Source organism: Antennarius striatus, chromosome 16, assembly GCF_040054535.1.
Source record: "Antennarius striatus isolate MH-2024 chromosome 16, ASM4005453v1, whole genome shotgun sequence".
NCBI lineage: Eukaryota > Metazoa > Chordata > Actinopteri > Lophiiformes > Antennariidae > Antennarius > Antennarius striatus.
In genome coordinates this window covers 2008973-2023813 of record NC_090791.1, presented here as the reverse complement: position 1 = coordinate 2023813, position 14841 = coordinate 2008973, and the positions used below count along the sequence as shown (strand labels likewise).

The 14841-nt window shown below is 47.2% G+C and overlaps 1 protein-coding gene across 2 annotated transcripts in view; it reads right to left on the bottom strand.

Annotated features, from left to right (window-relative positions):
* Positions 1-6331: 6331 nt before the first annotated feature.
* The window catches only part of cacng2a (calcium channel, voltage-dependent, gamma subunit 2a), a 31247-nt gene continuing 22737 nt past the window's right edge, over positions 6332-14841 (bottom strand). For both annotated transcript variants that reach the window (XM_068337136.1, XM_068337137.1), the window contains exons 3-4: positions 7170-7310; positions 6332-6867 (exon numbers count right to left, since the gene is read on the bottom strand). In XM_068337136.1, coding sequence (XP_068193237.1) covers positions 6332-6867; positions 7170-7310 — 677 coding nt within the window. The remainder of the gene's footprint in view (positions 6868-7169; positions 7311-14841) is intronic.

Below are 14841 nucleotides of genomic sequence, written 5' to 3'. Positions count from 1 at the left end.
AGTTTTTTTACATTTGGTTGGTCGAAAAAAATGTTTTTCGTTTGGTCGGTCAAAAAATTTTTGTTTTTGGGCGGTTGGTCAAAAAAAAAGTTTTTTGGTCGGAAAGCCTTAAAAAAATTGTTTTGGTTGGTTAGTCCAAAAAACTTTTACGGCTAGGCAGCCTAAAAAAATTTCTTTCAGCCAGTCGGTCGGTCTAAAAATGTTTATGCAGTCAGTCAATTAAAAAAATCTTTTTTTTTCAATTGTTCAGTCCAAAAAATGTTTTCTTTTTCAGTCAGTCAGTTTAAAATATTTTCTTTTTTTGTCGGACAGTCATTCAACTGCTCAGCAAGTTGGTCTAAAAATTATTTTTTTTCGTCAGATGGTCAATCAGTCGGTCGGTATATGTTTATTTGGTCTGTCGAAAAAAAAAATTTTGTCAGTTGGTCAAAAAAATGTTTTTTTTCGGTCAGTCTAAAACTATTTTTTTGTCTTTTGGTCAAAAATTTTTTTTTCGACTAACCAATCCAAAGCAAATTTTTTTGACCAACCAAACGACTAACTATAAAAAAGTTTTTTTTTCAGACCAACTGAATGAATAAAAATCTTTAGACCGACAGACTGGCTGAAAAAAGTTTTTTTAGGCTGACTGACTGTAAAAGAAAATTTCTACTGACCAACCAAAAAATTTCGAAATTTTCTTTTGTTTTGGTTTGTCTAAAAATTTGTTTTTGGTTGGTCGGTTGAAAAGAAAAAATTTGTGAAGTCAGTCAAAAAACATTTTTTCGGGTCGGTCAGTTGAAAAAAAGTTTTCGTTTTGTTTTTTCAGTTGGCTGAAAAAACATTTTTCATTTGGTTGGTCGAAAAAAACAGGCTGTTTCTTTTGGTTAAAAATTTTTTCTTTGGTCGGTCAAAAACAAATTTTTTGTTCGGTCGATCAAAGAAAAATTTTTTTGGTCGGTTGGTCTATAAAAAAGGTTTGTTTGTTGGTCGGTTGAAAAAAATTTTTTGGTCAGTTGATCGGTCTGAAATTTTTTTTACGGTCAGTCGGTTGTTCGAAAAAGTTTTTTCCATTTGGTTGGTCAAAAAAATTTTTTTGTATGGTCGGTCAAAGAAAATTTTATTTGGTCGGTTGGGCTAAAAAAATGTTTGTCGGTTGGTTGAAAAAAATGTTTCTGGTCAGTTGGTTGAAAAAAATTTTTTGGTCAATCGATTGGTTTGAAAAAATGTTTTCGGTTGGTTGGTCGAAAAAGTTTTTTTCCATTTGGTTGGTCGAAAAAAATGTTTTTCGTTTGGTCGGTCAAAAAAATTTTCAGTTGGTTGAAAAATGTTTTTTGGTCAATCGATGGTTTGAAAAATTTTTTTTGGTCGGTTGGTCGAAAAAGTTTTTTTCTGTTTGGTTGGTCGAAAAAAATGGTTTTCTTTGGTTGGTCAAAAAAAGTTTTTTGGTCGGTTGGCCTAAAAAATGTTTTTTGTCAGTTGGTTGAAAAAATATTTTTGGTCAATCGATCGGTCTGAAATTTTTTCTTCAGTCGGTCGGTTGGTTGAAAAAGTTTTTTTTCGTTTGGTTGGTAAAAAAATTTTTTTTCCACCAGTCGGTCGGTCTAAAAATTTTTTTTGGGTTGTTCTGTCTAAAATTTTTTTTCTCCAGTCGGGTGGTCTAAAAATATGTTTTTCGCTCCGTTGGTTGGTCTAAAAAAATTTTCTTTTTTGTCAGTCGGTCCAAAAAAATTGTTTTTTCCGGTCAGGTGGTAGTTCTAAAAAAATTTTCAGATGGTCTAAAATTGGTTGGTCCAAACAATTTTTGTCCACCGATCAGACGGCCGATCTAAAAAAAATCATGTTAGCTACAGACTGTTCAGCTAGCCCAGCGTGTTTCTTCAGGTGTCCTTGAGCTGCTGTTAGCTGGCGTGATTAAACTCATCCTCTCACTCATCAGCACCAGAACTAAAACCTCCACCTCAGCAGTTACTGGGGGGCCCCAGAGGCCCCCAAAGGCCCCCCCCAGGCCCTTTAGACATCCTGCTAAACGCTTCCTGGAGAGTTAGATGCATAATATTCAGCAGTTTTTATAGAAATATGGATTTTCAGTGAGGATTTTCAAGGTCCCTCCTCCTGCGGCTGAAGGGGGGGGGGGGCTGAAGGACACCCCCCCCCCTCAGGAACTGGACGTTTTCTCAAAAAAAGCAGTTTCTCTGGATCTACGATGACCTGAGCCCCAGAAAAAGGTCGTCGTTACATCACAATCTCTGCAGGCGCTGACCTTTGACCTCCCCGACCTGCTGCAGAAGAGGCTGATCTGCTTTACCTGACCCCCCCACTAAATGAGCCGGCCAGCAGTCCAGTCTGGCATTAATGCCCCACTGACCCATTCAGGTAAACTGTGTGTGTGTGTGTGTGTGGGGGGTCCCTTTACAACCCCTCCATCTGTTTTCACAGCAGCTCTACTTTTGGTGCCCCGCCCCAACCAATCAGATCTGCCCCCCCCCCCCCCCGCATCACCTCAAATCACTTCTGTCCAGTCAGAAGAAGAAGCAGGGGGCGGGCTTCAGGGCCCCTCCTCTGATTGGTCCAGTCGTCTGTCATCTCTAATTAACAGGTGTGTGTGTGTGTGTGTGTGTGTGTGTGTGTGTGTGTGTGTGTGTGTGTGTGTGTGTGTGTTTGTGTGTGTGTGTGTGTGTGTGTGTGTGTGTGTGTGTGTTTGTGTGTGTGTGTGTGTCCAGCAGGGGAACCTCCAATCCCGTCCTGACAGCTGTTGCTAGTGGGGTAAGAGCCAGGTAACCAGGGTGCATGCTGGGACGCGGAGAGGAGGGCCAAACACTTGATTAATGTGTGTGTGTGTGTGTGTGTGTGTGTGTGTGTGTGTGTGTGTGTGTGTGTGTGTGTGTGTGTGTGTGTGTCAGACCGCAGAGGGGCAGATCTTTCCTCTTCCAGATTTACCGCTAAAGTCTCATTTTCACAGGATGACCCTGAACGCACCACGCGCTGCTTCTCTCACACATTTCCACGTTTTACCTGAACGCGCGTGTTTTTTTCCACGTCACACTTTTCTTCCACGTCATCATCTCAGATCAGCAGGTCTGCAGTTCTTCTTCTGTGGTGTAAACCCCCCCCCCCCTTCATCTTCCTCACTGGTCCTCCTCGGTTCATCTGAGGGCCTGGCGGACTGCAGCTCCCGCACCCCTGCACCGTGGCATCAGTATTCCACGCCCGTTCGTGGACGCGGCGTTCCCTCCTCCGTCGGGGTGGGAGGGGGGGTAGAGTAGGGGGGAGGGGGGTGGGGGGGGACGCTTCCCGTCATGTCCCGTCTGACCGCCAGGGGGCGGAGCTCCTGCTGGGAGCAGCTCACCGCTGTGTGAACGGGTCTGTTCAGCTGTGATGATGATGATGATGATGATGATGATGATGATGATGATGATGATGATGATGATGAAGGTGTCGTGTTTTACTTTTTTTTAAAACTTTTTTTTATTTGTTGCTTGACCCAAAAATAACCCGGGATGAGCGCAGTCAGCAACTGTTCTGTGGTCAGCACAAACACACACACACACACAAACACACACACACACACACACACACACACACACACACACACACACACACACACACACACACACACACACACACACACACACACACACACACAAACACACACACACACACACACACACACACACACAAACACACACACACACACACACACACACACACACACACACACACACACACACACACACATGCAGAGTCAGTGTTTGCACGCACAGGAAGAAGACAAAAATTCCTCTTCATCACATTTCAGGTTGCGTTTGGTTCCAGCAGGAAGTCACAACGGATGAGAATCAAACTTCCTGTGCCCCCCCCCCCCCCCACACACACACACACTCTCCCTGCCCCCTCCAACATGAACCCCCCAGCTAGTGACCCCACCCCAACATCAGGGTCTGTAGATACGGCTCCATCAAGGTGGGACAAAAATAAAGAAACACGGAGGAGGGTTTTCAGCTTGTTTACTGCGCGGAGCGGTAACCATGGTAACAGGTGTGTAATATTATCATGCTAGCAAAAACCATCACGGCGACACATGTGATGTTATTTATTCTCGTGTGGGCCCCGGCTCCGCCTCTCAGGGGCCTCTGGGGGCGGAGCCGGGATTGGGGCGGAGCGATCTCTGACATTATTAGTATTAGTGCTGGGGTGTCGACCCGCCCCCCCTCCCACCCACAGACCCGCCCCCACGCCGCTGACTCCGCCTCCATTAGCTCGCCAAAAAATGGATTTGAGTCTTCAAGGACACACCTGGCTTCAAGGAGGAGGAGGAGGAGGAGGAAGAGGAGGAGGAGGCTCCTCACACGGCTCCTGTGTAGAAAGGTGTGGGATGTTCTCTTTGGGGGGGGGGCTCCGGCGTGATGTCGTCTCCGAGGCCTCTTACCCCCCCAGAGGAGGGCGATCTGAAACCGACTGAAACCTCTGATCGGATCAATAATCTGATCGATACCAAACTGATCCCTCCTCAAACTCGGGTCGTTTCTTTTGCAGGATTCAGACGTGCGTCTGATAATCGATCACTTTGTCAGCTCAGATGTTCCATCTGCTGTTTGTGATCAGCATCATGTGATTATTGGCTTTTTATTGATCAGTATTGTCAAATATTATCAAAGGTAGAAACACGTTTACATCAATTCTGAAATTTAAACTTTCGAATCCACTCGACTTCACTTTGTGAATAAAACAGCTTCAGATCATGTGTGGCTTCATATCCAAATGAATCTAAGATAACCACGCCCTTTTTTGGAGTGGGTGTGGCTTGGGATCCTCCCTGAAGGAGGAGCTAGCTGACTTTGACATCACAGTTGTCCCTAAATCTGAACGGCGCGTCACAGGAAGTAGTTCCTGATTGGACAGGATGAAAAGATGCTACCCAATGACAGTTTGAGCTGTGATGACGTCACCGCGTTGAGGTTGTAAACAAACAAACAAACAAACAAACAAAGGTTTGAGAGAAACGGGCTGATTTGTTCCCCCTGGGGTTCGGTTTTTTATTCATCAGGACTTTGATGCATCCAAGTTTAGGATCATTCGGTTTTGGCACCTTTTAAAGATTTCATTTTCAATTTGAACAACAAGTTAAAAATCAAACAGAAACAGAAATGACTAAGGCCGTGTGAGTTTTTTCAAAATAAAATACATACAAGAATTACTTTTTAACCGTAAAGAAACCAAACCGTTTATTTAAAAATAAAAAAAAAATAAAAAGAAAGAAAGAAAAAAGAGCCGTTTTATGTTTGGTTCGTCTCACGAAAGCAAGAAAATGAATAGAAAAGAAATAGAATAAATTTACACATGAGAACATTAACATTTTAAACTTTAGCATCTTTGCTTCCCCCCCCCCTTTATAATTCATAACCTTTAAAACTTAAGTTTCTCGAGAGCAGATTGCTGTAAATTTAATAACATGCATTTAATTTCTGACGCCGCGAGTCGCTCCGTTGGTCTGGTAACTATGGAACTAGTTTTTATTCTGACTTTGGCGTCCTCTTCTTTTCCTTCCCCCTCTGCTCCTTCCTTTTTATTTTTGCAGAGGTCGTGTTCGCGGGGAGGGGGGTGTTCGACGACGCCCTCGTTTGTTTTTGTTTTTTTTTAAATTTTTTTTTTTTTTTACGACCCTCCCTCAAAAAAAATAAAAAAGAAGTAAGTGAACAGGGATGGAGAAAAAGACGAGAAGGTTCTATTAAAAGAATAGATATTATTCTACTGAGTCGCCGCCTCTCAACCCCCCAGCCAAAGGAAACCAGAAGCCTCTCCTCGCCTCAAACAGCTCTTTAGTTTAGTTTAGTAACGCCTTTTTTCTTTTTTGCTTCGGTAAAATCTTGATTATTAACGTAATAATTTATTTATAAAAGTTATATATGTGTTTGCGTATACATATTTATACAGATATATATATGCAAACACATATATACATATATATATATATATATATAGATATAGATATAGTACCTTTGTTAGAGATTACAGGTTGGGTTATTTCTCACTGAACCCCAAACTGTAATAATTCACAGTTTTAATGTAAAAGATGAAATCAGGAAATTAAAGGAGTATCTGAGTGGGCGGGGCTTCACCTGCTCCCAACGGAGGGGCTCATGTGAAGTCATGAAATCGATGCCCACCCCCCCCCCCCCTCCCAAAAAGCTCTTAAACAAACACGTCCCCCACTTGTGGACACAAGTGGGAAATGGAGAAAAAAGTCATGCATCTGAAAAAAAGAACGAATGTTTATAAACATGGAAATCCGTCTTCTTCCTTGGCGCTCCATCGGGGTGTAGCGCGCCCCCCCCCCTACCCCCCCACCCCCTCATACCGGCGTGGTGCGCCGGTTGGCTGTGTTGCTGTGGCTCGAGTCTTTCAGGTCCTTCTGGATGCAGTTGTGGACTTGCAGGAAGTTGTGGTCCCTCTCGGAGTTGTAGGTGGCGGTGGGGGTTCCGGAGGACTTGAGGGTGTCCCGCGGCAGCGTGTACATGGAGATCTCCGTGGATGGCAGTGCGCCGAAGCCCTTGAGGCCCACCGGCGAGGCGTCGCGGGAGTGGGAGGGGTCCGTGGAGCGGGAGGAGGAGCGCGAGCGGCGCCGGTAGCGGTAGCGGTAGCTGGGGATTCGCGTGATGGCGGCGCCCTGGAGGTAGTCGGCCGCGCGCTCCCCTATCCGGAGCTGGCGGTGGCGGTCGATGAACATGTGCACTGCTAACACGCCCACCATCTCCGCCATGATGAAGGAGAGCGCGCCGAAGTAGAAGGACCAGCCGTACGAGTAGCTGTTCTTCTTGGAGTCGCTTTTGGAAGGGTCCCCCGCGTTGGCTGATATGTACACGATGATCCCGATGATGTTGCTCAGACCTGGGGGGGGGAGGAGGAAGGATGAGCGTCAGCTTAACGTAAAGTCCGTCTCGTCTCGTATTCGTTGAGACTCTTCGGCCAACAGAAGAGAAAACTGTCAGGGACGCCGTATTTTTAGAGGCGAGTCCCGATTGGTGGCTCGTAACTCGGCAACAGGAGAACAGAGGACAGACGAAGTGACTTGTAGACTAGCGGAGCGATGCTAGCGCCATTTCTTTGGATCTAATCTGGGAGGTCTCATCACTGCTGTTGTACACCTGACAATAAAGCCGACTGACTCGGACTCCGTCGCTCCAACTCACCTGCGGACACGAAGAAGATGCCGGCGCTGAGGATGATGTTGTGGCGCGACTTGTAGAACTCGCTGGCGGCGATGCACAGCCCCCCCATGAAGAGCAGGATGACGCTGAGGATGGGGAAGATGCTGGAAGCTCGAACCGCACCTGGAAAAACGATCGGCGAAGGAAGAGAAGGGGGGAGGGGGGGGGGTGAAATGGAATGGAACAGAGAGAGCGTCCTCATCAACACGCCGCCGCGCCTGTGAAAGACTCCATCAACACCGTCTGGTGAGGCGTGTCCCCACGGCGAGGATGGAGTCACGCCGCCTCCCTGTAGAACGCACAGCTAGCTCGCTGCTAGCTACAGTACGTAGCGCCGGCCCCGGGGGGCCGCAGTGCGGGGGCCGGGCGTCCTTCAAAGGTAACGGCGTCCTTGCAGCTGATCAGGAAGCCAACCGACTCTGGAGTCAGGTGATCGCTCTCCGTCGCTCCTGTTTAACATGCACACCTAAACTTTCATCAGGCTGCTTACATTTTCACCCCCCCCTGAAGCCGCCTCAGCACTTTTCCAGCTTCTTCCCCCCAAAGTGCTGACGGAGGGTTGGGTGGCTCTGACTCGAACCCGGCCGCCTGCGCCTCCACGGGGACCTTGGCCCCGGCCCCTGGGGGCCCCCCCCCCCATTTGCACTCAGAACCCCAAACAGCCTTTGCTCCACCAGGGACTAAACCCCCCACCCCACCCCCTCCGACGGCAAGAGGAAGTCACCTTGAGCCTCCAGGTGGGCAACAGTCTGCAGGGTGGCGACGACGGCTCATAAGTTCTCAACAGTAACTAAAAACCAGAGAAGCTGCTTCACAGCAGACGGTGTTACGATAAAAAATAAAACAATAAATTATTAATAATAATAATAATAGTAATAATAAAAATAGTAATTATTATTATTATTATTAAAACAATAAAATAAATTATATATATAAGTTTAATGGGTGCAATTTCAAGCGGTTTCAAACCGTCGTGACTTTCTTCAGGATAAATAAATGTAAAATATTAATTTCTCTTTACATTAAATAAATTACACATTGATTTTGAGTTCTTCGATATAAATTAAACGGAACAAATTTAAAAGTTTCCTCATAAACACCTTCATCAATATATTTATTTAAAAGTTATTTATTTATTTATTTATTTATTTATTTATTGTTTACCTCTTTTCTCGTAGTTTTGGTTTAATCTTCATCACTTCCTGTTTTATTTAGTAGTTTTTCCTGTTTTGGGGTTCAGTCAGTTCCTCCTCTTCCTCTTTTCATCTTTTCTAATGTGAGTGAATGATTTCCACCCAGACAGGAAGAGCGCGGCGGCGTCGGCTGAGGTCGACGCCCTCTGACTGATCTTCTGGTTAATCAGAGTCGATTAGATGCCAATTAACTTTAACAGCTTAATGATCGTCGCCCGGGGGCGTCGTCCTTCATATCCTCGCCGCTTAAAGACGGCGACGGAACGAACGCCGTCCTGTTCCGGCGCGGACACCTCCTCCGTCTTCCGACGTGTTTTATATCGACGGCGTTGGAACGTTCAGCTTCACCTTTACGAGTGTGTCTGACCCTTACCCATAATGCCTCTGCTCCCTGTCCCGCCCGGGTCCATCAGCCATCACTCAGCGTCGGGATGTTCTCATCGCTTCCTCTCACCTCACCCAGAAGACGAAGACCGAGGAAGACTCTCCCTCTCTCCATCCACACTCGCACCAAAGTGTCATCTCTCCCCCACTCCCCCCCTCGTCTCGGAGCACGACCAGAGGGGATTGTGGGGGTTTAGGGTTGCAGATGAGGAGGGGGGGGGTTGATTAAATATTAAATCGTCCTGAGAGTTGACCCCGTTCCTGACCTCCGGTCTAAAAGCATCGCTCTTCCAAAATCCGACTCTCCCTCCACACTGATGTAGATGTTTGGCGATCACCTGGGAGACAGACGTCAGCTTATAACCTCATGAGGTTATAACCTGAGGTTATAACCTTAGGACGCAGCGTCAAACAGGAACAACTCGACTTCCTGTCTGTGTCGCCAACTACGGCAAACAACAAGCGACAATTACGCCAAACTCAGCTCATGTCTCTGGACACGCTTCACCTTCACCAAACCAGGAACCAGAACCCGGTTGATGACCTCCCAGCATGCACTCTGGGTTTGGGCCCTACTGGGTAAAAAAAACTGAAGGGTGGGGAGGGGGTGGGGGGTGCTGATGTTCAGCTGCGCCCCTCTAAGGGAGGCGGGAGACTGACGGGCTGACAGGTAGACAGGGACCGGTCCGCCGCGGTGCGGTTAGCGCCGAAACAGAAGGTCCATCATGCACCAGGCCCACCCTGCCGGGTTCGCCGCCGCCGGAGGCCGGCGCATCGATCCGTTGGGATCCTGAGCCGCCGCTGACCTTCCGCTAAACGTTAGCTAGCAGCTGATAATGTCAGCCACCTCCGACACGTCCAACATGTCGTATCGATCCCACACGTGCAAAAAGTCAACGAGACGGGAAGTCTGAGACGAGGCGACGCTGAGATTCACTCGTATTAGCATTAAAATAAACATAAGGAAGAGAAATAAATAGTTACTTGGTTTAAAATACTGCTACAATAAAGTTAAAGTTCACAAGAATCAGTGGCATCAGTCATTACGGCGTGCTGCTCTGGGGTCTGAGGGCTGTGGGCGTGGCCACTAACCCGCGGCGACGCTCCCGTGTGGTAACGCGCTGTCAGTCTCCGGCCAGCGTCTAAATGAAAACTCTGACCTCGGTGCTAATGGCTAACGACAGCGGTGACCTCTGCGGCGTCTCGTGTTCCTGAAGCCCTCGCATTAGCCCATCTGAGCGGATGCTCCAGGGAGCCCGGCGATTAGCGCCGAGGTCGCAGCTTTCATTTAGGTTGAGGTCACGTTCACAGAGCGGCGCTGCTTCCCCCGTGACACCCGCGACCATGTGACACCCTCCACAGGGCCAATTCAGGCGCTGAGCGCTCTGATAGTCTTTAGCAGCGAATGCTAGTCACACATGACACAACGTTTACACCCGTCTCTATAAGGCTACTCATCTTTAACTTGCAGGCAAATGCTAGCATGTCTGGCTAACTATGCTACAGTAGTAGTAGTAGTAGCCTAACACTAGGGGATGCTAATGGATAACTAGCGTTATTTTTTGGCGTTTCATGTTGAAAACACCTTTCCAGCACTGGATGCTGAGATCATCAGAACTAAGATGCTACGTGTGCACAAACGCTAGCATAGGCAAAGCTAGCATCAGCAGGAAGGGACGTAGATTTCTTCGTCTGAGACACTTAGCTTTAGCCTTTTAACGTCGCATCGAGTTTTCAACAAAGTACATTTTTAAGTTGAGATTCTTGAAAATGTTAGCATCAGCTAGCAAAAAGTCTTCAACCCCAAAAGTCATAAGAGTCAGCTTTATTGTCAGGTAAACAGGCAGTAAAACAGGCAGTACAACAGTTAGCATTCGTCTAATTAAAGTTATTCCTTCAAAGGTTGCTGTTAGTTCTGATGAAATGTCTACACATTAAATATACATGTAATCTGATTACAGTATAGATTTATTTATATTTACATATCTACACCTATAGATCTCCTCCTCGTTTGACGCCGAGCTACATTAACGCTTCGAACGACAGGAAGTTGCACCGATGTCTCGCCCATTCCAGAGACAGTATCTTTTGAAGGCGAAGAAAAAAAAAACAGAATTACAGTTTTTTCCCTGAAAATGATTTCTTTTGCGTTGTTTTACTGTTTGTCTTGTGATGATTGACACGTTTCTATTTACCACCAGCATCGCTGTTTGTTCTCCTGTCAGCCGCTGAAATGAGAATCCGTTTACTTTCCGCAGACGGAGGGAATCTCATCTACTTTGATTTCATCGAGCGAGAACACGGGGATATTTTTAATATTTGGTTTCTCTGATCCTTCGTAGACGCCGGCAGGATGTGTTCCCCGGTCGGACGGGGTGGGAGACGGGGAGAGTAAACGAACGAGGGACGTCGCCGTGGAAAGAGAGAACCAACAAGTCTTATAGTAAAGGAAAAGTTCAATGTTTTTACCGTTTAACACGACATCATATTAATATGTTGGCTTTTGAACCCATTAAACGACAAATAAACATCAAGCTTGTTAGCCAATGGGCTAACGATGAGCTAACATGCCACGCCCGTGCCACGCCAGTGCCACGCCCGTCACCTTTGTCACAGATTCATGCTCAACCCTTGCTCTCTCTAAATCAATCAGTTTGCCGTGTTTAATACGAGTCATATAATTCACCTCACACGCGAGGGAAGTCGCGTATCGATCACTTCCGACCTGAATTATTGGCGTGGAACCATCAGCGTTTCTATGGAAACAGTCGGTCGTCCTGTAAAAACTAAATGAGGGGATACGTGAGGTGAATCTCCGTCTAAGCGTACGTTTCGAAAACTTTGCGGTCCTTCGACGCCCCCCCCCGGGGCGTTAAAGGTCACGTCGTTCTGGTGAACTTCACCTCCACCGTCTCTGGCCCGTCCGACATCAACCACACCAACGATCGCACGAGTGTGAAAAGAAGTGCAAGCCAAGGAGTCTCTTTGCATCCCTCCTTCTTTTCTTCCTCTTCTTGTTTTTCATTGACAGGTTGAGAGGAAATTAGCAGCGGCTCTTAATCAGCCTCCCCCAGTCCAGAATGTGCTGATGTGCAGGACGGGGTCATGCTAATCAGGTGCCTCAGCCCCCAGGCATTGATTTAATACAACAAACGCTTATTAATCCGCTGCACACCTCCTCCTCCTCCATACCGAGCCCTTGCACCGTCCTCCTCCTGACCGGGAGGCCAGACTCCCCCCCCCCCCACGACTTCGAGAAGCCGGACTCCAAACATCCACAAAACGTCTGCGAGGTTCTGCAGATTCAAATCGTACAGCGAGAAACAATGTGCATAAACAACGGAAATGAGATTTGGGGGCTAAATTGAGGAGGTTGAGGAACGCTTATGCAGCTTTCAGCCCCGTGCGTCTCCACGTCGCGCCTCGCAGGCAGAATGCAATTCGACTTGAATTGATTAGAAAATAAATGCAAGTCTCAGTCGCTGACATTTTAAACGGAACAAGAGAGCTGAGACGGTCAGATGTTTAAGAGACGTCTGGGAATTCATTCAGGAGAGGTTTTCTTTGTATTTACGCTCATTTATTGGCAGTTTCTGTCTTTGTATATATATATTTTTTTTTATCCCCTTTCTCAGAACGGTTTTCAAACCATTTCCAGTGGTTGGTTTGAAACGGAGGTAGAAATCACCTGTAAGGACGGAGAGGAAGAAGAGCAGTAGAACCTGTTTAAAGTATTAGACTAAAATGTTTAATTTGCTTCATAATTAGGACAATAATCGATTCACAACTATGGGAAGAGGAATTTTTAACATCCAAGGGTTGAGAATTCACACCCAGAACATCCTGCTGGAGGAGCGTGTTAGCATCACGCCGAGAGGTCAGTGGAACGCAGTGGAATCAGTTCACACGACAGCTTAATAGAACACACACACACACACACACACACACACACACACGCTCCACTGACGTCCCCACGGATCGTAGCGAACGCCGCGCCTGTCAGCTTTCATCACCGGACCTCAACTGATCAGCGTTTGAAGCTAACGATGCTAATTATTAGTAAAACAGAGGAATGAAGATTTAAATTACTGATTGATTTAAATGGAAGGTGATTGAAAATACGATCACAATACAGAAACACCTCATTTGTCATAAATATTGTTTTACCTTCTATATAATTCTTCTCTTTTCTACTCATTTAAAAACAAGATTACGTTCTTTTGAACCTGTGAAAATGGCTCTTTATACATTATAAAAGTCTGAAACCAAACCTCAGGTTTTCTCTTTAATTCAAAAAACATGTCCTGGATTAGCTGCTAACTGCTATTAGCTCACAACTTCTTTTCCAGACGTCGCTAAAAAGCTAAAAGTGAGAACTCCACCTGAGAGTTTGAGCAGATTGGTGCTGGTCTTACTTCCATTATTTAACAAATATAAGTTATTCTCCATGAGTTACGTTCTGCCTGCTACAGGTTTTGAGCTACATTAGCTTTCTAACGGATCTCATGCTAAAAAGACGCATCAGGGTCCCTTAAACGCGGATTAGCGTTGAGGAACGACGGGTTAACAAAACAACAACGACACATCAGAGAGGAAATCAGCGCCGGAGCTCTCCTGACTTTACCCCGGAATATTCCGTCGCCTTGTTTTAGTGTGAAATCAGAGCACAAAGCGTGTGGAATCTCACACAGACGTCTCCTGACACGCCGGGCTGCGGCGGCTGACGGCGTGTGGATCAACCCCCGGCTCGCAGCACTCAAACGTCTCATTATCGCACAAAAAGCTGTCAAACCTGACTCCGTCGCTGCTTTATATTCGCAGATAAAAAGAATATGTAATTCACTGTTTTCTCTCACGGCGGTGGGAATGTGAACAAACGCGTGAAAACGATCTGATGATGCGCCGGCGCCGCTCCGACATCATCCGGTTAATGGCGGCGAGGCTTTAAAGCGAGGACGGGCGTCTCACCTCCGTGTTTTACAAGCTGCCGACTCCCCATCCCCGGTAATAAGATATAAAGTTAGAGCGCCGGCACCGCCCGGTCAACCAGGACAAAAATGATTGGCTTACGATTTATGGTCTGTGTGTGTGTGTGTGTTTTATGTATCCGTCGATGGCTTCCTTATTGGTTGCCTAGGATACTGGAGAAGAACGGGATGCTCGGTGTCACCTGCTGGAGGTTCAGACATGTGACCAGAGGCGAGGCAGAGCTGAGGCCACGCCCTGTTCTGCCCCACCAGCCCCAGACCCATTGATTTTATTGGGCGACGCAGAAGCCAGATCAGGCCAGCGTCCCACCCGCCACCGGCCTCGGGGGCGTGGGGGGGTGGGGTGGGGGGTGGGGGGGCGACTCGGCTGCCCTTCTGCCATCAATGTCAGCGGATAACGTCAGGCGGACATCATCGGCGTTTCCCAGAATCCCGGAAGACGCCGGATCGGTTCACACGGTGACGACCGCACTGCCCTACAAACGCAAAGCGCAGTATCTACATTTCAGAGCGAGATCAGAGATGATGTCATCACGGGTCCAGAGTTCACTCCCTGACACACATCCTCTCTGTTTTACAGTGGATTCGCTTCACTATCACTATCTTGCATAACTGGGCGTTTTCTTCTTCTCTCAGCTGCTTAGCGCCCAGTGGAGCAATGGATGATGGGAGCGCCAACACGGCGTGATCTACAAACCCACCGGCGCTTCAGCGTGGCTCAGCTGGCTTATATAACCCGCGTGGATGTAGCGCCGTGCTCCGATTGGGAGCCGAGGACTCACACACAGAGCAGATACTGATACGTACGTGTGTGTGTGTGTGTGTGTGCGGGGGTGCATGTTCAGAAGAATATAGTCAGAATTTCTGCTCGGCAACCGCAGCATCAAAAATCTCCCTCCTCCTCCTCCTCCTCTCTACGCTGCTTGATGACATCGCCGGTGTATCCCCCCCCCCCCATGATTTTTGGGAAGGCGAACCCCCCGATGATGTCACTTCCGCCGGGCCTTCACCTGAAGTGACATCATCGCTGTTGCATAACCATCGCCCTCCTCTGCGTCTCCGGCTCGTGGGAGCGGAGGAAGCGTTTCC